The sequence below is a fragment of the Nanorana parkeri genome, unplaced genomic scaffold (assembly GCF_000935625.1).
Source record: "Nanorana parkeri isolate BGI_ZX_2015 unplaced genomic scaffold, ASM93562v1 scaffold307, whole genome shotgun sequence".
Taxonomy (NCBI): Eukaryota; Metazoa; Chordata; class Amphibia; order Anura; family Dicroglossidae; genus Nanorana; species Nanorana parkeri.
The window spans coordinates 883,000-908,129 of NW_017306575.1; the positions used below are offsets into that span (position 1 = coordinate 883,000).

Below are 25,130 nucleotides of genomic sequence, written 5' to 3' on the forward strand. Positions count from 1 at the left end.
CATGTGCTTAAGTACACAAAACATCACTGACTAGCTGTTTGTGCAGATATGCAAAGGGGGGGCTGGGCCATTTTTTTCCCTTATGGGTCCCAAGTTTCATTATGTAGTTCTGGAAGCCAAGCTGCAATTTCTATCTTTACAGTAAGTGGTTGTTTTAAAATTTAGAAATGTAAAGTCATTTAATGCCCTAATTCACATAAGTTTAGGTCAGAACAAAGAGGAAAAAGTAAAGTGCACTTTGGCTTAATGTGCACTTATCCTTAAAGTCAGAGCTACTACTCAGCATGCTTGTTCTCAGTCAATGACTAAAGGCCCACCTCCGGCAAAACAACTTTTTTTGATAGACTTGGCAATAATAAATACGTCTCTGTCAAGTCTTTAGTTCATGACCCTGCCAGAGAGATTTTAACTCATTTCCTGTCCCTGTGACACCAGGCCAAGAAATAAGGGAGGCAATTGTTAACGGTACAGCAAAACACAAACATAAGAAATAATATGATAGAAGTTTTAACCCTTCCCCTTTTGACTGAAAAAGCATTTTGCAGTCTGTGTCCCCACTGGGGATTTACCACCGGAAAAAAAAAGTTTGTGTTGTAGCTAAGCTTTAATAATAATGGTAATGTGGCCTTATATTACATTTTTTCTCCATTATTTATTTATCTACCAGTACCTCAACATGAATTAAGAGAGCATTAATGTGTTAATGTGTAGAATCCCTCATCTTTCATAAACCCAAAAAACAGTCATTGTAATCTAGAATCCAGGAGACACTTAGGACCAGGAGCTTCCACTGAAAACAACAGGGAACTTTACAGTTATAGATCAGTAATCGTGCTTGTTCTAGAATGGAGTATGATTAAGTGCAATCATATAGGGCCTTGGTTATGCTTCACTGAGGAGTAATGTCTTTGACAACTGGCCACTGAGGCAGCCTAACTGGACAGTGGAATGGCCGTTTTTCAGATCTTAGCCAAAAAAAACAGGAAAAGCAAGTCCCATGACTTTCACTTTTACAGTTATAGGTTTAATTCAGGTACACATGGTATGAATTTGCATAGTGGGTGCCACTGTCGGCACCCTTCCGACTGGAATCCCTCTACCAGCAGATTGAAAGAAAAGTTGGACAATTCTCAGTCAAAATGGAGCTTGCAGCCAATTACCGCAGCTGCTGTCAGAATACAATAGACAGTGGTGGATTCCTCGATCAATAAGTGTTAATGGAGGAATCTGTCCTATTTTCTTCATTAAGCCCCTAGGTTGAACGAAGGAAATATATGTGTGTATATCCGGCTTAACTGTAAAGTTTGTATAACAATATCGATTTTCATGTTTTATTATTTACAAAGGGCTAAATGAAGCACACCCTAAACATTATGTGACAAAAAAATTACACTTACACCTTGCCTGCTAACTTACCAAAAGCAAAGAGGCTCCCTGCAAGGTACCAGAGTACTATGCATCTTGAGAAATATCCAAAGCGTCAGGCATGAATAAGGTAAATGAAATGTCTGCTCCTCCATGATCATTTTAATGACAACTAAATCACACAATATCAGCGGTGCATCTGCAGCTACAAATTATAAAGCTCTTGTCTGTGAGAAAGTGAAAACTTCTACTAAAGGTGGCCATACACCTGTCAATTTCTTTAGTTCAACCGACGGGCTGAACAGAAGAAATTGACGCGATTCCACCATCAACACAAACAGCGTGTGGATCGAGAAACTGCCGCTGTTTGCATTGTATTCTGACATGTGCCGCCGACACCTGTCAGAATACCCGATCAGAGCGGGCCAGCTCACTGGCTGCCAGCTTTGATCGTACGAAGATTTTCCAGCCGGCTCCTTCGATCAGCTGATTGAAAGGGAGCCGACAACCCCATACACTGGCCACATTTTGGCTGGTACATTAAAAACCGGCCGATATTCGGCCAGTGCATGGGTACTTTTACAAGCTAAGATGTGCCTTATTTTCACAACTCAAGAAGTTTTGATTCTTCAGGCATTTTCACTGCCAGAATTAGAAACTATTATATTTGTAATAGAATTGAAATGATATAGGAAGCCAGAAATTGTACTACAGCAAAAAGTGACCAAACAGACAGGAAAAAGAAATTCCCCCATTCCGTTCCTTCTTCATACTGAGCCCTAGCATATTACATCGATCCTAAGACTATGGGTATTAATAGACGAGAGATAGGAATCACTACCACAAACATGGTAGTGCACGAACATGTTTGCTGTTAATGCTAATTAAAATAATATGCAAGTTACTCATGCTTTTAAAGGAAAACTATAATGATTTTCAAAAATTATGTTTATGTTGCCATTGAAAGTTAAGTGACAGGTTCTCTTTTAAGAACACTTTTCCAGCTGTTGAAATATACATTTGCTGGTTTCCTCCACCACTCCCTTGCTCTGCCAGCACCCTCATTAAATACCTGATGGTATTTACAGATACTCCTTGAGTTACGATCGTGTACTATAGCAGCGTATATATATATATATATACACACACACTGATCAGCCATAACATTATGACCACTTGTCTAATATTGAGTAGGTCCTCTTTTGCCGTAAAACCAGCCCTGACCCGTGGAGGCATGCACTCCACTAGGCCTATGAAGGTATGCTGTGGTATCTAGCACCAAGCTGTCAGTAGCAGATCCTTTAAGTCCTGTAAGTTGCTAAGTGGGGCCTCCATGGATCGGACCTGTTTTTCCAGCACATCCCACAGATGACATTGGATTGGGATTGAGATCTGGAGAATCTGGAGGCCAAGTCAACACCTCAAACTCATTGTTGTGTTCCTCAAAACCATTCTTGAACCATTTTTGCAGTGCGGCAGGGGGCATTATCCTGCTGAATTTTCGATGAAGGGGTGTACTTGGTCAGCAACAGTGTTTAGGTAGGTGGTACGTGTCAAAGTAACATCCACATGAATGGCAGGGCCCAAGATATCCAAAGCAGAACATTGCCCAAAGCATTAAACTACCTCCCCTAGTTTGCCTTCATCCCACAGTGCATTCTAGTACCATCTCTTCCCCAGGTAAATGACACACATGCACCTGGCCATCCACCTGATGTAAAAAAAAAAAACAACTTAATTCATCAGACCAAGCCACCTTCTTCTATTGCTCCATGGTCCATTTCTGTTGCTCACATTTTGATGGTAGACACTGCTCAGCATGAGCACCCTGACCAGTCTGCGGCTACACGGCCATATGCAACAAACTGTGATGCACTGTGTGTGCTCAGACACCTTTCTATAGGAATCAGCATTCCTTTCTCAGCAATTTGAGCTACAGTAGTTCTTCTATTAGATTGACTATACATGCCAGCCTTCACTCCCCACATGCATCCATAAAACTTGCCTGCCCATGACCCTGTTGCCAGATCCCCGGTTTTCCTTCCTTGAACTCTTTTTGGTAGGTCCTGACCACTGCAGACCAGGAACATCCCAAAAAAGCTGCAGTTCTGGAGTTGCTCTGACCCAGTCGTCTAGCCATCACAATTTTGCCCTTGTCAAAGTCGCTCAAATCCTTACGTTTGCCCATTTTTTCTGCTTCCAACACATCAAGTTCATGGACAAAACGTTCACTTGCTGCCTAATATATCCCACCCACTTCCAGATCCCATTGTAATGAGATAATCAATGTTATTATTCACTTCATCACTCAGTGGTCATAATGCTATGGCTGATCGGTGTACAAGATATACTGTAATGGGTGAACCGAGAGATCGCCAAAAGAAAAAAAAGTCCTATGGAAATTAAGGGGATTTAGGGAGAAAAAGTCCTAGGGACTCGAGTGGTTATTGTATTAAAATATTAATTAATGAATTTTTTTTTTATAAAACTACAATAATTTAAAGGAAAAGTATGCTAGGTGTGTATCTGAGGAAGCCATGTATTCTCAAGATGGCAATAGTGCCCTTGCTGATAGCCTCTTTAATCATATTTATGCACAAGGAGGGCAATCTCCATCTAGCAACAATAAGCATTCCTGAGGCTAAATATTCATGAATTGTGTAAGTCTATAACTTTTCAATCTTGAGAAGATTTTACTTACAAACTTCAGTGGTCCTGCAAAATATATAAACATATCCTTAAAGTGATATTAAACTCTCAAACTTTTTTCAGTAATTAATCCAGGTCAAACAAATATAAATTGCCCAGCAAAGAAATTCTTTACATTTTGCCCAAGCACTTACAGTCCTCATGTTTCCAAATAACTGGCTCCAACTCTCTCAGCTCGGCTTCCCTGACCTTTCTGCCCATTACAAGATCACAAAAGAGAGAACCGTCTCCAAAAGCTGTCCATACCTACTAGGTTTAAAAATGGAGGAGGGAAGCAGAAAGCATAATTCCGTCCTGGAATTATGAGAAAGAGCATCTAAAAAAAAAAGCAAGCCGTGACCTATATTTATTTATTTTTTAGCTACATGGCTATGTGACTGGGAACATGTAACAAATATAAGTAGATGTTATCCCAATTTGGCTGTAAAATTGGAAATACACTTCAGGTAAAGGTTAGGATACCTACACCGTAGTATTAAATATTAGGCAAGACTGGCAGGTATTTTTAAATTGTCCTCAATATCACATAAGTGTTAATGGGGCTTGTTGGGAAACTAAGTAAGTACAAAGTATATTATTTATAGACTTTTACCAGAAGGCCCATTCAAACAGTAATGTTTTCATCTATTGTGTATATTGAATGCACCTGTGTAAAATACATAAAATAACCTAATGATTTTGATTTATTTTACTTTCAGTCTTTATAATTTGGATAAATATTACAGATCAAAAAAACTGCAGCTCTAACATGACTAATGCTTTAAAAAGCAAAGTAAAGAGGATAGATGTTACTCATATACAGGTTCTATTTTCCATCAATAGCATTCCTGAAAATTCTAAGCATCTAAAAGCTCCTACAAGGAAGATCCATTTAAAAAGCGTGTTACTGAAAGAAATGATTTGTTATTGCAAATAGCACTTATGGAATTTTATAATCAATAGAAGCAGACTCGCTGTCTCTGCCGATCATTAGGAGTATTCTTTATATTATTTGCCAAGATGATCTTCCTGTATTGATATTGCAATATCTAAATTATCTAGTGAGGCACCATGTTATTAATCTTGCTTTGTTTAATACTGCCCTGTGGTTATGTTAAAATCTATTACTTCTTTTTTTTCAGTCTGTTCTTCGATTTAACAGGCCTGACAATACACTCAAACACATATAAACGCTATATCACTAGCTTTACTTTGAAAACCGCTTATAAAATATGCTTGTACATGCTGCAGCCTCCAGTGGAATTATCGTGTAAAGAATTCTGGGAAATAACATGGAAAATATTACTTTTTTGTTCCAAAATAACTAAAAATATTTCCCAGAAATACTGCCTTATATAACCTCGAGATTTCAGATGAGAATGAAACCATCTGCACACATAATCAGGGATCTTAAAAGTGAAGACACAGAAGTTAAATATTTGTCTCCATCAGTCATCGGTTATAGATCCACAATTTTACACAGTGCTTGGCCAGATTACCAATGTTGTTAGAGTATTGTTCACTTTTACTCAGAAAAATAATAAATAAATAAGGATCTCAACTGTGACCCAAGGGACGCTAATATTATTAGATTACACCTGTTACAAATATAAGTGGTGTGGCAGCTGTCCATGGTGGTATAATGGCATTTTATGAGCACTATTACACTTTGATGCTTGTGTAAACAACAGTGAGACGAAATTGCAAAGAGGCGAGTGACCACTCCTTTTTGCTACATAGCAGGTTAGGCTTTTTAGGAGCTACTTTTGTAGATGAAAAAAACAACCATGTCATATATTTCTACAACACATCATTTGAAGCAAAATATGGTATTTGTAAATAAGAACTATTTGATAAGTTGTACAAAATGACAATAACTATTTGTTTAGAAATCATCAATTCAACGATATATAACTTAAAGCTGAACTCAAGGCAGATATAAAAGGCACACAGTAATGCAGCTCTGAATTCATGAATATATACAGGTATTCCTCACTTAACGACTGAGTTCCGTTCCTACGACCAGGTCGTTAAACGATTTGGTCGTTAAGTGAGGCACTCTATACAGCACTGTACTGCATTAGTACAGTACTGTACAGCATTGCAGATGTACAGTACCGAACGGTGTACTGTACATCGGGCAATAAAATACTTACCGGGACCCGCAGTGAAGAACGGAGGACGTCAATTCCGCCGCCGACGCGTCGCACTGACGCTGACAAGCAAGGTTGGAGGTCGGTCGTAAATGCGAGTGGTCGCAAAGCAGGTAAGTCGGTAAGCGAGGATTAGCTGTATTCAAATATAATTTTTTACAGAAAGCAAGCAGTGTAAGTGCTTGAATTTGACTTGGTATCAGCCTCTTGTAGTCCCTGCACAGCAAACCTCAGAGAGGGATAAGAAGAAGCAGCACAAGGAGCCAGTCAGGTGTGTTGCGGTGAACAGAGCATGGTGATAGGAAGAGAGAGCAGAGAGAGGAAGATAGGAAGACAGTGACAGAGAAAGAAATAAACTCATCAGTGTGCTGCTTCTCCTTTTACTGGCCAGGAACCGTGCAGGCTTAGGGGGAAGACCTGTAAATGAAATTGCAACTGTGTGGCAGAGCTGTGTAAATCTCATAAATGGATTAACAGGAATATAAATCCTTTTGTAGGTTAAACAACACCCTTACATGTATTTAATCAGTATAGCTGTTTGCCTGAAGTAAGCTTTCTACCTTCTGTACATGTACTTTAAAGAAGAACTCCAGTCTGAAATTCAGGATATTGCTGTACAAATAAATGTTGCACTATGAAGTAGGAGGTTTGGGGAAATTAGATCCTGCCCTGCCACTTATGAAGGTTTTCGTGTATTTTGGAAGTGTAATGCCTTCCTCTAGTCACAGGGTCCTCCATACCATTTGCCTGTTACCATGACACTGCCAGCAAATTATTATTATTATTATACAGGATTTATATAGCGCCAACAGTTTGCACAGCGCTTTACAAAATATAAGGAAGACATTACAATCACAATACAATTCAAGGCAAGATGGTAAGGAGGGCCCTGCCTGTCAGGGCTTACAATCTAAAAATAATTGTAAGTTGTAAATCGTAAGTGTAACATATATCAAATATCATTCAACACTGGACGTGACATCAGACATCAGACTCTTTCAAAACCTGCCTTACAGACTAGATTATTATTTTGTCCCACACTACATAAGGAACATTTAAAACTATCCAATATAACCATTTTTCTCACTTCCCTCTCAATTTGCAAACCCTGAATCCATATGCATCACAAGCTGTGGAGGGGGGAGGGGGGGAAATAATAATAAGTCTCAACTGGAGCTTAGACAATCAACTTAATTTCTAAGCTGTGTGGAAAAAATGAACAATAGAAGCTGCCTGGTTGCTATGGGCAACAGTACCAGTTAAGATAAAACTTGTCTAGTACACTTTTTAATAAAGTGTCTAAACCCAAAAACAAAAATGTAATATATTGCAGTCTACCAAATCAAAGATTTTTAGGCTTTTTTACTTTCTTTTCACCGGGTGATCCAGTCAGGTGATACCTAAGCTGCCAGCACTAAATATGAATATGAAGCTCAGGATGTATTGTATCCTGTACCTCGACAAAGCCAGTCACGTTAGCACCAGCAATTTGTGCTCAGTCTCTGATTGCTAAAACGCCAGGTACAATCTAACAGCTTTGTGCTCAGAGAAAGGAATCAGAGTATTTAGAGTTTACTCCAGTGATAGATACGGAGAGACGTGTGTATTCTGTGATTGGGGACTGCTAAGACTTGAAGTTCCTTGCTAGCTGTGAACTGTTGTCCGGACACTGAGATGCCCCTTTGTCCCCTTGCTGTAGACTCTTTGCTGCCTGTGACTTGTGTGGACCTAAAGCTGCCTCCAGGACTTCTCCCACTACCCGCCTTGACTCAGGAGCCTCCTCCTGGTGCCACTCTGTCCTCCTCATCCATTGCCCCTGTTGTGTGCTGCCCGCTACCTGGTTTACCTGACAACGTGGCCAGGTCACCCTGGACCTTCACCCCTTCCAGGACCAAGCGATCTCCCTCCGGGAGGATGCTGCAATCCCCTCACTCTGCGGATCGCCCTGCCTGGTCCTCCCTCAGTCAAGCCAACCCAACTAGCTGCCCACGACGGTCTGACACCTACAGTGTGAGTTGCTTAATCCTCGTCTTTTCTCCCATGCAGTGCCCATGATCGCTACCGTCTGAACTGCTGCCCTATCGTTGCTGTCCTATGAACTGCTGCCCTGTGACCCCGCAGATTTAATCCGTGCTGTGCCTAAGATTGCTGCCCAGTGACCCCATGGACTTAAATTGTGCTGTGCCTGGATTGCTGCCCTATGAACCCGGACTCTATCCTTGCAGTACCTTAGTGCTGTTTACCCCTTTGCTGTGTCCATATTGCTGTCCTGTGAATCTGGACTCTATCCCTACTGTACCTTATTTCTTTGTATTCCTTAATAAAGTACCCCTTGGCCAAGGGTCCTAAAAAAACACTCTCGATCTCTGTGTATGTTCTGTCCCACCTATCCCTCCATCACAATATATATCTTTTTTTTTTTTACAGAAGTTACCTCATCTCGGCATGAGCAGCTAAGTGCACAGAAAAAAGAATAAACATGCCACGCATGCCGAGATAAAGTAACTCCTGTGAGCATTCAAAGGTGTTACATCATGTCTGCTGACCAATCAAGAGGCCGAAGACGCCAAACCCAGAAGAAGACCAGGAAAAGATGGCAGCGGCAGAGGTGTAGGAGAACGCGGACAGAGCAGCGTTGGCGAAGGTCGTTTACCAGGTGAGTTGGCTATAATAGGCTAATATGCTCTGCATCCCAGCACATTGTGGCAAGCAACTCAGCATCACATTTTTTTTTTTTAAATAATCACTTAACTTGCACTTTAAGGATTGGTAAGCTGCAATATATTACATATTGGTTTTTGGGTTTAGATATGCTTTCATTCCCCCATAGAGGCATGTGTCTGCATTGATGCCTTCCAGTGCATCCTGGTTATTGACAACTGAGCTCATGCAGGGTCAACCCAAAGAAAGTTCAGACTGCAGCATGAGAACTGAACTTAATGTTAAACTAGCATAAGGGCTATGTTATAGTCTGGCTCTGTGATGGAACAGGAAACATTCCTGGATTGTGCAAGCGCTGTAATTCCTAAATTAAGGATTACGCGATATGTGTACACGTACAGTAGCTAATTAATTGTAAGTTAAACTAGACGCATGAAAATATTCAAAAAATCTGATCCACGATGACTTGTCATGAAATGCTTTCTTGACATGAAGCAACACTGGCTGGTGTTTATGCTACAGTTGGCAAAGGCAAGTCCATATTAGGAAAGAGTGAAATCTCTGTGCATAAAGTACCCATCCTCCCCTCTCATTGCAAAAGTTTCCAGCCCAAACCTATGTAGGTGGGAGAGTGGGAGCTCGGGAATGTGAACTTGATCCAACACTGATCAGTGAGGCAGCAAACCCTCATTGTTCTTGGGATACCACACATAACTTTGCTCTAGTAGGGATAAGCACTGTCTTCTGCATATAACACAGCTTTTGTGTTGGGCTGCGCTGAGCCTCACTGAAAACACGAAGCCATTACAAAACGTTGCAGACAATCCAAACAGGGAAAGTCCTTGCTGAACAGATTTGTTTAATATCAAGTAGGATTTATAGCATTGTACACTACAAAGTCACGACATAAAAACAGCAAGGCGTTCCAGATGATTATGTCTGCTATGCAAAAGTACTCTGGTATCACATGACAGGGTCTGGACTGTGGTTCAGGGGACGTGAAGTGGGGACAGGGAATAGAAGATATGCGTTTCTCATACCACACATAACATGAAAGAAGAAGAGGGATACAACAAGGAAATATTGATCTTAGTAGGTGACGCGGGAGGATAAAGAGATGCCTCACACCAGGATGTATTAAACCAGCCCACACACCCTCAGATTTAGACCTTTCAAGTGAAATGATCTGGAACCTTTCATGATAAAAAAAAAAGAAGATGACGTGGACTTTTAACATAACAAAGGGTACCTGAAACTAGAAACAACAACAAAAAAAGAAAACAAATCCTATTATCACAGCTTGTGCTACACGTTTAGGTCCAATGCACCATGGGTAAAGGAACATGGAAACAACACGGATAGGGCTATGTCTGCTTAGTCACACAAGAAAGGATAAACGATGAGGCTGGTTTACTAAAGCATTCAAGAGTCTTCACTCAAAAAAAATGCATGGATTTTCAATTTTACAATCATATATCTGCACAATTTGTTATTCAAAGTCAACAGGAATTTGCTTTTCACATGCCCGGGTAATTGAAGTGAACATTTACACATTTCTATGTGAAGATGCTCAACTCCTTTAAAAAATCGATGTCACCAGCAAGATTATTTACAATTATACAATATACAACAGAAAAAAGTGGAATCTCTTTATGAATGTATACAATAATTATATATTATGTAAACACCAGAAATGATGTGAAACAAAGTATAGGAAAGGAATATTTTAAACACTAATTTATTAGTATCCCTTTTGTTTGTTTTAACTCTTCTGACAACTACTTCATGTTACTGTGGTATTTTACAACAGGGCTGTGCAACTAGAGGCCCATGGACTGCATACTGCCCACGGGACCTCCTTGTGCATCCCGCAAGGCCCTAGCAACCTAGTTGCAAATAGTACCAGATCCTGCAAGACAGTCCTGGGTTCTTGGACACTGTCGCGGAGGATCAAGGACACAATGCAGAGTGGCAACAGGGTGCTGTGTACTGGAGGACTCTCTGGGTTCCAGCACCCTGTACCGTAATTATGCTGGGACAGGGCATTACAGGGATAGTTGTAGCTTCACATCATTGAGCGGGGAGGAAGCATGCGCTCAGGTAAGTAGCCACTGAGCACCAATGAAAGTGTGTGTGTGGGTTAATACTGCTCACACTTCCACTAATATAAGCGAAAGGGGAGTTTGTAATTGCTGGCTGTCAGTGACACCATTCATGAATGTGTTTTACTGATGCCAGTAACACCAATAAAAGATTTATCATTGATGACACCAATGAAGAGGGTATAATTGCTGCCAATGACACCAGTGCTTTGAGTTATTATTGCGGCCAGTGACACAAGTGATAAGGGTTGTTATTGCTGCCACTGACACCAGTGCTAAGAGTTATTTTTTGCTGCCAAAGAACCAATGATGAGAGTTATTATTGCTGCCACTGACACCAATGATGAGAGTTATTATTGCTGCCACTGATACCAATGATAAAGGCTATTATTGTTGCCACTTACACCAATAAAGGAGGGGGGGGGGGGTGTATTTTTGCTTCCTTTGCTCTGAACTGAACACCACTTCCTAGAAACTCCTGTGTAGCTGTGTCTGTGTCAGTGCATCATTTCCATAGAGGCTGGTGTGAGAGGGCGATACAGTGGGAGTATGGAGTTTCCTGAAAGGGGGTATATGTATGTCACTTTCTTGTTTTATTACAATATGGATGACTGTTGCTTGATATTTTTGTAGTGGAAATTGTAAAGAACAAAACATGAGTACTTTAGATATGGTCATTGCAGGCACAAATATGGCCCTTGGGCCCAAGGCAGAAGCATGATGGGATTTGTAGTTTCAGCACAGCTGGAGAGCCAAGGTTGCCTACCCCTGCTCTAGACAGGCATCAGTGCTGTGTCTCGTCTATGAGTACTGGTTGGTGCTGGTTATATATATCTATACTGTTATTGTGATGTGATTGGTGCACTTCTTGGCAGAAGGGCTGGGAAAAGGCATCTCAAGTAGTTGGCATCAACGTAGATATACTGCACGTTCCTTTTTTTTTTCCAGTCTTCCAGTCTTGTTCATTATTTTTAACAAAGAACAGAAATAAAACACATTTAAAGTGGACCTCTCAGTAACTTTACAAGTTTGCATAAATACATTTCTGACATATTGCGATATATAGCAACAGTATAATAAAAAAAAAAATTAAACAAATCCATTTGTGGCATTTAAAAGCAGTCATGGAGCTCTAGCCAAATGACTTTTCCCAAACTGGAATTGTCATTAAAAGAAAACTGCACTTTTGTTCAATGTGTAAATCATATAAAATTGCTACATAAGCATTGTATAATTTCATTTTATTAAAAAATACCTTTCCATTTTAATTTGCAGCAGCTGTAGTTTTCTAAAACGGTCAAATTCAGTGCATTATGGCAAACTGGAGCTGTTCTGTACATCACCACCCCAGAAATGCTAATTTCTGTTTGTGTGACTAGATCACTGATTTTCTGAATAGTCTGCTCAGGTGGTTATAATGAACACGACCCCCCTATTTAGGAATCAGTCTAAAAAAGACACGATAAAAGAATTATTATTAAATAATTATTTATTCAGGAAAGAGTATGAATCTACTATAGGGCTGCAGCTAACGATTATTTTCATAATCGATTAGTTGGCCGATTATTACGTTCGATTAATCGGTTAATCGGATAAAAAAAAAAGGCTCCAGTGATTGACGAAGGTCCACCACTGGCTTCAGAAGGTGGGCCCTCGATACACGGCGGGCCAGCGACGTGTGAGGGAGATCGCGTCAGGAAGTAGAGCAGCGGCGTGCGCGGCTTCAGCGTCCTGTGCGGTGGGCGTGGCTTACGCGGCCTGTGCCGTGGGCACGGCGGACGCAGCGGGAGCAGCGTGTGACGTGTGGCTCAGGCCGCATGTGGAGCCCGGAACAGCCCCGAACAGGCAAATCAATCGATAGCCGACGAATCGACGATCGAAAACGTTGCCAACGTTTTCAATCGTCGATTTTAATCGACTAAATCGATTAACTGTTGCAGCTCTAATCTACTACAAAGTTTAGTTTAACCCTTTCGCTGCCAGAGCCGTTTTTGCGGTTTTTTTGCACATATTACAATCCAAATTTTAGGCCCGAACATTACATAAAACGTATATATCGCCTAAAAGCAGAGACCGGGTAGAATAAAATGGTGGCAGTTGCAAATTTTTAGGTGGCATGATATTAGCAAAACTCTTATCAAACCTAAAATTTCAGTAACAATTACACTTTAAAGAGAACTATGGGATAAGTGTTGAAGGAGAACTATGGGTGTGACGACACGGTGATGAGTTTATAAGTTAAATGTGTATTGGGGTTGAGTTATGTTTGAGTGTGTTATGCTGTGTGACCTGGTTATGGAAAGACTATCAGCACCATCCCTCGTTATCTCCCATTGTGCTCTGAAGGAGCTCAGAACAATGACATTCTGGCCAGGCTCTGGCTATGGCTGTCTGGAGTTCGTTAGCAGGTGGACACCTGTGGTGTTGAGCAGACCGATTGTCTGGGAGGGGAGGGTGGATGTGATGGGATTATATTCTGATTTCATCACTTGCTGTATAAAAGTTTGTGCAGTTGCTCAATAAAGCAGAGTTTGTTTCACCTACACTCGAGCCTCGACTAGTGACTGGGGAAACTGGGAGCTAAGGATCTTCAGGTTGCAAGATCTCCTCAGCAAGGAAGAAGACAGCGGCGGACATATTCATCCTGAGTACGGGAGTCCGTCACAATGGGGTCAGGGCTTTTCCCCGTAGTTCTCCTAAGGGTAACGGGAGGACACAAACTAGCGTCCTCCCGTCACCCTAAGCTCAGTATACCGCAAGCTACAGCTCGTGGTATACTGAGATGCTGCAGCTGAAACGGATCCCGACAATTATGTCTAGATCCGCCCAGCTGTGTGAGTGACAGCTGGCTCTGCCTATCTAGAGGCAGAGTCAGCTGTACCTGCCCCCTCCCCGTCCGTTCCACCAGTCTGCGCTGGAGGATCGGAGCGGGGAATCCAGTCCCTCCCCTGTCACGGCAGAGAGCCGTGACAGGATCGAGAAGTGAGTGAACGCCGGTATGTGTTCACTCACTTCCCGATCTACTGAGCTGACCTGTGACAGTTTCATTGTCACAGGTCGGCTAGAACTATGAGGATGAGTGAAAAGCACTCACCTCATAGTTCTCCTTTAAGGGTCACGGGAGGACATATACTAGCGTCCTCCCGTGACCCAAAGCTCAATATATCGTGAGCTACAGCTCGCGGTATACCGAGACCACCGCAGCCGGGACGGATCCCGACATTACTGTTGAAATCCACCCAGCTGCGTGAGTGACAGCGGGCTCTGCCTATCTAGAGGCAGAGCCAGCTGTACCCGACCCCTACCCCGTCCGTTCCACCAGTCAGCGCTGGAGAATCGGAGCGTGGAGAGGGGGAATCCCTGCAGGGAGCCGTGACTAACAGTCACGGCTCTCTGCAGGGAGATGATCGAGAAGTGAGCGAGCGACGGTATATGTTCGCTCACTTCCCGATCTATTGTGCCAAAATGTGACAGTTTCATTGTCACACGTCAGCTCGAACTATGAGGATGACCGATTTTCACTCCCCACATAGTTCTCCTTTAAGTAATTTAGTGCACAAAACACAATATAATACATATATTTTGGTAAAATATAAAAGATGAGATTATGCTGAGTAAATAGATACCCAACATGCCAAGCTTAAAAATTGCATGTGCCTGTGAAACGGCGAGAAAATATAGTACCCCAAACCGTCCATAGGCACTGCTTTAAAAGCCTGAACATGTCATCTGTTTAGAGTTAACTGTGAATATTGGCCCTAGAATTACTGTTCTCACTTGGCGCATGCGGCGATAGCGAACATGTGTAGCGCAATCAATGTTTTTTGTATGTAGGCCCCCTATGTGATAGCATATTGGAGGTGACAGGTTCACTTTAAGGTGACATTAGGGGTCTATTGCAGCCCATTGAAGTTGATCAAGCACAGCTCACAAACTGGACGTTTGCTGGTTTCTCTCCATGCTAACCAGCCAAGAAGTGCGCAGTCACCAGCATTCAGATGTTTGTGTCATCTTAGCTGGCATCTCAGTGCACAAAGTAGATGCTGACTCTGGATGATGCCTGGACAACAATAGCATTGTCCTTCTGAAGAGAAAAATGGATGAAGGTGTTGTCAGGGATAGCACTGGGATCTCTGAGACATAGTAAATACCTGAATATGTTTCTCTTACACATTACTTACCATTCATGTACTTAACATGAAAAATATATCTGATGCCAGGTCCACTTTAAGATGGGTTTGCACTTATAATACATTAAGCCTATTAAAAAGCTTTGCAATTCAGAATTAACTAATGTTGACCATGTATATTCAGAGGATACTATACAAAATAATACCAAAATGATCAGTAGATCCAGAGATACAGACTCTTAAAGTGACATTAAACCCTCAGATTTTTTAACATAAACCAATAACAAACCACTTTTCCTGTTAAAACCTGAACTTGGCCCCATCCCCTTATGTGCTCTCCTACTGGCCAATCAGGGCAGAGAGATGTGGGCAAGTCTAATCTTCATTTATACAGGAAAAGTTGACATTTGCATAAAACTTTAGAAGCCTAGATCTCTGGATCTACTGATCGTTTTGAGTTATTTTCTAGCATATATTCATTCTGAATTGCTCATGCTGGAGACAGGTATACTTCAAAAGTATTAGACCTATAAAATGCATAACTGAAAAACAAGTCTGTTGAGGCAGACAAATACGGTGTTTATGTAAGCAAGTCCTGCTGTGAAAAATGTTAATTGCCTTAATTTTATAGAGCATCCTGGGTGTACGTAGCGGGGAGGAAACTATTGTAGCAATGTGAAATAAAGGCCTGACACATTTCACCACAAAAGCTAAAAACAAAATAACAAAGAAAATTAAGAAAAAAGAAAAATAACTGACACCTCTTCCCATGGCGGTGTGCAAGCCTTTTAATCGAATCTAAATGATTTTGCTACCATGTGTGGTGCAATGGTAATTTTACACATAGGCGCACCCAACATATGTTTTAGGTATGCATGTGCGTGTATGTGAATTTGGGGTGTGTTTTTTAATATTTTTCTTAATTGTTTTGCCTTTTGTTAACTTAACTTCATTACTATCACATAGGGTCTATTAGCCCCATATGTGATAGAACATTCTACGTGACAGGTTTTCTTTAATGTGACATTAGGGGTCTATTAGACCCCCAATGTCACCTTTCTACCCCGTTGAAGCTGAGCACAATCTGTAACAGCTTTGAACCCAGAAGTGACTAATTCATTGTCGCTTCCATGTTCATTCACAGGACATGAGATGAGCGAATGGATGTTCCCTGGTCTCCCTCCCATCTCACCACCGACACCCACCATGGCTGTCCTAGGCCTGTAGGATGGGCAGATGAGCCTGGGATACATGGTGGGAGGAGGGCAGGGGTGCACCATCTAAAGGCCATGGAAGTGATGGAGGAGCTTTATAGTCACATGTACAGAATCACTTCCAACACAAAGCTCACAGTTAGCTTGTTTGGGCTGAACACAGAGTGTGTTTAAAAGCCCTTGCTGCCTAGCACCATGTTGCCTAAGTACAACTGGAAAGTCTGGATACACTTGGTGAGTTTTGAGTTACTTACAGGCTACTATAATGGAATTGTTGATCAGTTAATATGTGTACAATACCATTTTTCAAAGACCAGCTTCAAACATTCACATGTTCCTTTTAAACTATGGATATAGTTGACATTTTAAGGATAAATAAAATGTATATTGGACTATCGTAGTGTTCAGCTGCTAAAGTCAGGCACACAGAGAGGCTAATTTACTAAAGGAGTTAGGATTTTCACACAATAAACTGTAACTATTTACTTAAGTTAAACAATCATATAAAAAGCAAATTCCTGTGTACCGATTTCATCTGCACATGAATAGATAATTTATTGTGTGAAGACTCTAATCCCCTTTAGTATATTAGCATCTCTATATTTATTGTTTAATTGTGTTTATTCATGTCATCATTAGGGATGTCATCATATGGGATGAGCTCAAGTATGGATCAAACCCAGTCCGAACCTAAGCTCCCCTGGATAAAGAAGTGCCAAGGGCGCTTCCACCCAATAAGCTGCAGGCCAGGCATTCCGCCCAGTAGCTACATGTAAACAAAAGGGCGGGATGCTTATGCTGATGTAATTTACCTGCTATGCCCACATAGCTATATCATATAATGCAGTATATCATGTACATATAATGTCAATGATGTCACTGCATTCTGCCAAATTGCCTATGTGAAGCTGTGGGCGGGGAATTCCCCACTCATTGCTGATATGGCGACATGGAACGAGCTTCCTTCTGTGTTCGGTCCAAACCTGAGCCCATTCCTAGTCATCATGCCAGCAAAAATTAGCAAGATCAGGTGAATTAAGTAGTGCCAAAGATCACCATTACCGCTCCTCTCATTTTTTGTTTAAATATATAAAATATTGATGTAAATAACCTTATCAATGAGTATAATTTGTAGTTGCCCATTACATGCTGGGGATCTGCTTGTGTAACACAACTGCTGTGCTTTACTTTTTCTAATCTAATTTACATAACTCAATTACCATGGTTAGACATCTGTTAAAGGTTTAGGATATACAGGTGAAACTCGAATAATTAGAATATCGTGCAAAAGTTCATTTATTTCACTAATGCAACTTAAAAATAAGTTAAAATATAACATACTGTAAGTGTTCAGTAAATACCATTGTGTGTTTAGCACCAGATGAAGGCTTCACATGTTTTCTATATAGTATTCATTTATTAAACATTTGCATATTTTACACCATGGTACCCCCTGGTCTAGAGTAATCATATGCTCAAAATCTATGATTCATTTCTTTAAATTACTTGATGGTAAGGAAACACCATGTTGTTGATGCAACTTTTGATTTATCTCAATATTTAGGGTTCTTTTGGGATTGGATTTGTTAGACATTTAGCAGATAATCTGGTCATAGTAATATTATTGTTATTTAGGAAGTGAACACACAGATTGCAGTTCAGGGAGTGTACAAATCTGTCGTTCCTCTGCGTGTAACATATGACCCAGCGATCTGATCCCTTTGTTCCACCATATGGGCAAGGTTTGCTAGGAAGTCAATGGGCTGACATGGTAGCATGTATTTGGTTAGCATCCAAGGAAGTTAACAGAGCAAAGGTATCATGAAAAAAAAATAACAGGTGAACAGACAGAGGGTACTACATGGTTTATGTGTCAGTAAAACATTTTTTTTTAAATTAAAGCAGATGATCTATTAGAGAGAGAGTGTGATGGACAGCATAGCAGTATGTGCAGTTAGCACAATCTGGGTGATGAGGATGAAATGTCTATAAAACCAGTATGTTTAAAAAATAAAAGGAAATAAGTGGTCTCACAAGGGGTTTCAATTTGCTTTTCAGTTATTGTTGTCTAGACAAGACAGACATTGAGCAGTCTCCACTTAGGGTAGTGTTTTCCACATCCTGAATTATTTTTCATCTCGATTGATTGGAAACTTTCAATGCAGTTGCCACGTGCAACATTGCTATTTTTTTATACAGCAATAAATTATCATAATGTAGTAGTAAATTAAATGCTGCCATTCTACTGCCTGGCTCACTGAGCGGCTTTATATACTTATTTATGTTTACTTATTTATGTTAACTAATGAGAGGTACAAATGAAGCCAATGCTTTAATGTTTAGAGCCATTCATGCAGGTTAGAGTAGTAATATATAGCTCTAATATGATAAGGATTAAAAATAAGTAAAATTATTCTATTCTTTTTTCCCAGCCTTCAATCACAGTTTTGTACCAACCATCTGAGCTTGCTGACTGAAAGTCTGCTGCCTTTCCTGACTCTCAGTAGTCGTGGATCTCAAAAAAGGCAACTGATATTTCTTTTTTAGTAGCTTATGGTCATTCTAGTGAGTGGTACTTTTCCTAAAAGTCAATCAGTTCTTGGACCAATCAGAGTGGCATACATTTTTAATTTCTTATATTAATATTTATCAGTAGTGGTGGTGAAGAAGTATATATCCCCTTTCCCCCCGCTATCTACAATCACTCCATTCCCCCGCTATCCACAATAACTCCATTCCTCTGCAATAAAAGTTTATTCCACAAGGTCAGCATAATTCAGAAAAAGCACACTTTTTTCCATTCACACTCATTATTCCCCATCAGAAGTTACACTTGCACTGCTGTCAAGTTCCTAAAACTCTTTGTCAATCACCTGAACTTTTTCCTAAAGTCAGTGCCATTTTGCAGAACCTCAGCAATATATTTCAGTACATTGTAATTGGTTTGTAATAGCAATCCACTTACAAGCCCTAAATTCGAAATTGTCCTAAACAATTTATCCTGCTGCTAAGTACCTTGATCCAGCAACAAGACATTTTCCTGCATTCTCGGGAAATCTAGATAATTTACAGTTTGTTTAACAGAATGTATAATGAAAACTAAGTAGCTTGAATTATAATATCATACCAATGTGACATCAATTTAAGGGACATATATCATCAGCTGACAACTCTGCTACAAGCAACTTTGTCTGAAAAATAACACTGTACAGTAAAGGGCTCCTTGCAAAGAATAGTCATCTCTTCTGCTGAATGTGCCGCCAATCTCTTCAGCAGTGAAGAAAAAATGCTGTCTGAAGAACCTGCAGAATCCAACACTTACAACAGTATGGATTTCCTGGTTTCCCCCAATGCATGCTGTGGCTCCAGAGACAGTATTGACAAAGAGGCAGGTGGATCAAAACACTAAATGCAGTAGAGGACCAGGTATCTGACACTTTTGAAGGCTTCAGCAGGATCTTCAGGTAGCATTTTCTCTTCAATACTGTAGAGGTCAGTGGCATAGGCAATGGGAGAGATGAGTATTCAATGTCTTTTTTTTTGCAGAGAGCCCTTTTTGGTAAAGTGATTTAGCAACAGAGTAAATGTAAGCAAATATATGACATTCTGCCCACAGCTTGATTTTTCTTAGTTTTAGGTAAATTTAGATAGAACTAAGTCACCTGCCAAGCCTTTACATCTACCTCCAGTTCTTTTTTGCTAGCCATGTTAAGAGTTGTGTTTCCGGTTTTCCCCTTTGCAGTTTACCCTGCATTTGTTCCTACCATGTACCTATTAAAGAAGAACATTATGCCATAATGTGTGTATTACTGGCCTTTACAGAAGATTCTTGAATGGAATATATAGAGAATGCTTTTTAGATAGAAGAACCAGGCAGTCACAGCACTATTGCAGACAGGAAAGATCTTCTTGATCAGGTCACGGACTTGGCTGAGAGGGAAATTTTGCCGAACTCAACTCAAAACTTAGCCAAACGTTTGGGTAGGGATCCACTTTAGTATATTTAATTCATACAGTACCAACATATTACAAAGTTGTCCGGAGTAAGCATTAAACAGTCATATACAAATACTTAAACTTACAAGAGCTAATTAAGTATGAAGGCTGTTTAACACACAGTATACTCTGGATACCCACAGGTGTAATCACAAGTATGTGGTAGAAGCTTATAAGAATAACATGTTCCATCCATAGTTCCATAACAGTGCTTTACCCCTGTGTAGCAATTATGCTGGCATGTAACAGCCATCACCACATGTAAAATACATGAATCTGAACCAATTTTTCAAGTATATAAATGATAAAGCTCACTGGCAGAATGACACAGTAAAGAGCGCTAGTGAATAGTTCACAGCGTCTCCTTTCCTCCACAGTCTTGCGTATTCTAAGCAGGTAGTGGCCCAATCAGAAACATAATTGCCAATCCACAATAAATCTGACAAATATGGGCAATCTTGGTAGGTCATGATTACCCATATCATTTAGGACAACAACAAAAAGTATCATACAACCATATGCCCAATGTGATGCTCAAACAAATGTATATTTTATCTTGGCTGTTTGACACAGACACCTCACAGCTTTGCATGGTGGTGCCACCCTATGCACTTGAAGATTATTAACAGAGAACTTAAGACATTTCTCTGACAATGTGTATAGGCACATTTATAACCAGTAGGTTTGTAGAGGGGCCCTGAACAGATATGCTGTGCTGGCACCATTTATTAAACATAACTTTATTAAGTTTATGAAATTCTAAAATCAGTTTAAAATACAATAAAAGACTGTATTTGGCCAGTGTTAATCCTGTATCATTATCCGGTCAAGCCCAAATAAGAACATATTCCCAAAACTCTTACCATTTTAAATGTTCACAGTCCTTTATTAGCAATCAGGGCTTTAAAATTACAATGTCATGAATTTTTGCAAAATAGAAAAAAAACTGTGATAGCAGTTTTATATATTACCTGTGGCATCCCAGGGGTGTCAAGCCAGATTTTGTATAAAAGTTCAACAGAGAGCCCATGTCTGCAAGGGAAAAAAATTAAGATAAGCACAGATCATTGTCCATCATATTGCATAAGCTAAGTCACCCTGCTATTCATTTAAAAGTTGAACCATCCACTGCTGGAATGCAGTGGATGCAGTACTGTAGAGATTTTCATAATTTCAGCCCTTGCACTTCTTTGCCACGTGTAGATCAGAGAAATCTTCACTTTTCAGTAATGGCCTACTGATTTAGCAACACATTTTGTCATTTAGGATGTTAAAGTTAAATGTACTGTATATTGTTTTTTTGGGGGAGCATTGTTATGAAATGTTATTCAATTCACTATATATTTTAAAGGCCAAAAAGAAAAACAATTTTTACATCACTTACATTGCTTTTCTGGTAAAAAGCACAGGCAAAGTTATTAACAAATAAAAAAGGTAGTAGTTTAGGCAGTCAAACTGGTAGAAGATCTTGGGCAGCTACACCCATCAGACAACTTCTCAAAATCAAATTGAGAGTGAGGGTACCATCACTGTGATCCAATCAGGCTCTATTATATCAAAAGGTCAATCTAAGGTGTTTCAGGCACTGGAGACTAGCATTTAATCATGATTTAATGACATACCGACATACTGCCTAATGAGCAGGCTTGAGTTGCATTGGTTGCAGTTGATGTTGTAAAGCTATAGGCTTTGGATACTAACTGCACTCTCTGTGGGGTGTAAAGGGGTGTCCAAAACATGACTGGCTAAACAGAATTGCAAATAATTTGACATGAAAGGTCCTAAAGATTTACTTTTGTATTTAGCGGTCTGGCTGGAAGTTTACTTTAGCCAACTTTAACTATAAGGCTATGCATATGCATCCTGGAAGTCATAGGGACATGTTAGATATTGTACATACCCTTGAAAGTGAACACTACAAGATAAAGATGTAGTAAACACAATTGCTTGTGCATTATTAATATCCTGATTGCAACAAAGAATCTGCGCTTTTGGAAAGTAATCTAAAAATCAAGTAATAATCCTAAAGCTGCTATGAGAGGTGTAAGGTGAAAGTGTAAAGTGTTGTCACAGCGCTAGAGGTTTGGAATAAATAAGAACATATGTGAATAAATATATGAATCAAGACGTGAGTGATACCCGGTGTGTAGGTCTTTCAAAAACTTGCCAATAATAAATATAAAATACCAAAAAGGATTGACAAAGTGCTGATGTGCAGACAATTAATATCCTGATCTCAGCTGTACTAAATTACAAACATCGCATCAGACTGCATTACTACTTAGGGTGAACTGGGTTCGCACCAAGCCCAGGGTAATCAATATTGGTGATGTCAGGATCCTCCCGCCCCTAAACGCAGGAAGCTGGCTAGGATGCAATACAGTGCATTCCAGCAGCTGACCTCTGTGGAACGCACTGTTTATGGTATGAACAAGCCCTGAGGCTTTTTTTCCTTTCTCTGGATCAACTGTGGACATAGGGTTCTGTTTATGGAGGTTTTCTATTTATTTATCCTTTGTTTTCTTCTATTGGTTGCATGTGTGACTTTTTTTCAGCATAACTATGACAGTTATCATAAAGGCTCTGTAAAATTGTAAGCTCTTGATTACGGCAGGTTTTCAGACATGGCAGAAAAACTGGATGACATGTGGAAGGAAGAAAACTGTCTGACATGTTCATTGTCAGACAGGATCGAACTCTGTCCTCAATATTCTGAAACCTTTGCATCAGTATTGTTAGAGCTGTTTAAGCAAAGTGCCGGATATTTTTACTAAAAACTGACAAGAAACATATCTTTTCAGACATCCACATCTTATTAGTCTTGAAGTATTTTGATAGTTGTGAAAAGAGCAATTGTAGTGTTCAGAGACAGACATAAATTCAGGTCAGACAATGTGTTCAGATAAACCAACAAAACAGATAAGTGATAACAGAAAATATCTGTAACACAAACACACAGTATGTACATATTAAAGGAGAACTATGAGGTTACTGCTTTTCCCCATAGTTCTCCTAAGGGTAACGGGAGGACACAAACTAGCGTCCTTCCGTCACCCAAAGCTCAGTATACCGGGAGCTACAGGTATACTGCTTTTCCCCATAGTTCTCCTAAGGGTAACGGGAGGACACAAACTAGCGTCCTTCCATCACCCAAAGCTCAGTATACCGGGAGCTCGCGGTATACTGAGACGGCGCAGCCGGAGCGGATCCTGACAATTATGTCTGGATCCACCCAGCTGCGTGAGTGACAGCTGGCTCTGCCTATCTAGAGGCAGAGCCAGCTGTACCCGCCCCCCCCCCGTCAGCGCTGGAGGATCGGACAGGGGAGGGGGGAATCCAGTCCCTCCCCTGTCTAAGCTCTCTGCCGTGACAGGATCGAGAAGTAAGCAAACACCGGTGTATGTTCGCTCACTTCCCGATCCACTGAGCCGACCTGTGACAGTTTCATTGTCACAGGTCGGCTCATGATGAGGCTGAGTGAAAATCACTTACCTCAAAATTTTCCCTTTAAGTACTATTATAAAAAGAACAAATGTTTGATTAGTTATAATTAGATACCCAGCACTGCTGTAAATCTGCTTTGCGTAACAACATATATAATACAAAGTGGTTATTCTGGCACTCTTGTATAGTTTGATATATGTTGCATTTTTCCATTAAATGAGGTCACCCTATTCAAATGAAAATAGGTACAGTGGACATTAATTAGAAAACTCTCATTGAGAAACAGCTCTCACCAATCCTGGTCAGGACACTATCTGCATGAAGTTGCATGTATTCCTCTGCTTGCGTGAGTTTCCTCCGGATAATCCGGTTTCCTCCCACACTCCAAAAGATATGCAGGTAGGTTAATTGGCTCTGGTCTAAATTGGCCTTGTTATATGTATGCATGTGAGATAGGGACCACAGAGGGTATGTAATACGAATAATATGTAAAAGCACTGCATACATTGTTGGCACTATATAAAAACCAGTAATAAATAAATATAAAAAACAAAAACAAATTTTGAGCACTACTAAACTGATTGCCTCACTTGCCAGAAATTCTCACAGTGAGGCACTGACGGAAATATATATCATTGGGACTACCCTGTGGATATCAATGTAGCCATTAAGTGGAACATTAGGAGAATATTCAGGAGACATTAACATTCAGGAGCTAAAGGCTTTGGCATTGTGTTTAAAGTAGAAGTACCATGATGTCACCTGTGATGATATTGGGACTTCCTGTCTCTCCAGAGACAGGAAGTCCCATGGCAACGCTAGCAATGCCCATGGCAGTGATGTAGGGGCCAGCAGGTCATTTTACTTTGATATTAAGCTTAAACAGTTTACACACACAGATTATTTCTTGTGTGGGTTGTGATGTAACATTGCAAGTAAAAAAGCTAAGCTAAATTAAAGCCTCTGCTTTGTCTCTCATTGCATTTAAAAGCATCCAGGGATGGAGCTGGGGAACAGAACTCTAGAAGCAGCATTCTAGAACAGCACTAAAATAGAGGTAGAATGCTTTTCTTTTAATACATCATTAATATAATTCTAATCAGTGCCGGATTTTCCACAAGGCCAACCGAGGCCTGGCCTTGGGGCAGCAGGGAGTAGAAGGGCAGCAAGGATGTGGAATTCCTATCTCCCGACGCCCTGGACATGCAGTTCTGGGCGCCAGGATTGTAGTTGTTTTCTAAATTTAGCCCTGCTTTGGGCAAGCAGAGCTAAATGTACAGCGGGGAAGCTGCCGCTTGTTCAGTACAAGTGATCTTATTGATGGTGCCAAGATCACTTGTATGCAGCCTGCAGGTCTGCCATTCTCCATAGGGGGGG

General features: G+C 40.5%; 1 protein-coding gene across 1 annotated transcript in view; it reads right to left on the reverse strand.

The window, feature by feature from the left end:
• The window catches only part of CUNH9orf3 (chromosome unknown C9orf3 homolog), a 303,413-nt gene that overhangs the window by 136,244 nt on the left and 142,039 nt on the right, over nt 1–25,130 (reverse strand). The window contains exon 11 of the mRNA XM_018557867.1: nt 21,281–21,341. Within this exon, the coding sequence (XP_018413369.1) occupies nt 21,281–21,341 (61 nt within the window). The remainder of the gene's footprint in view (nt 1–21,280; nt 21,342–25,130) is intronic.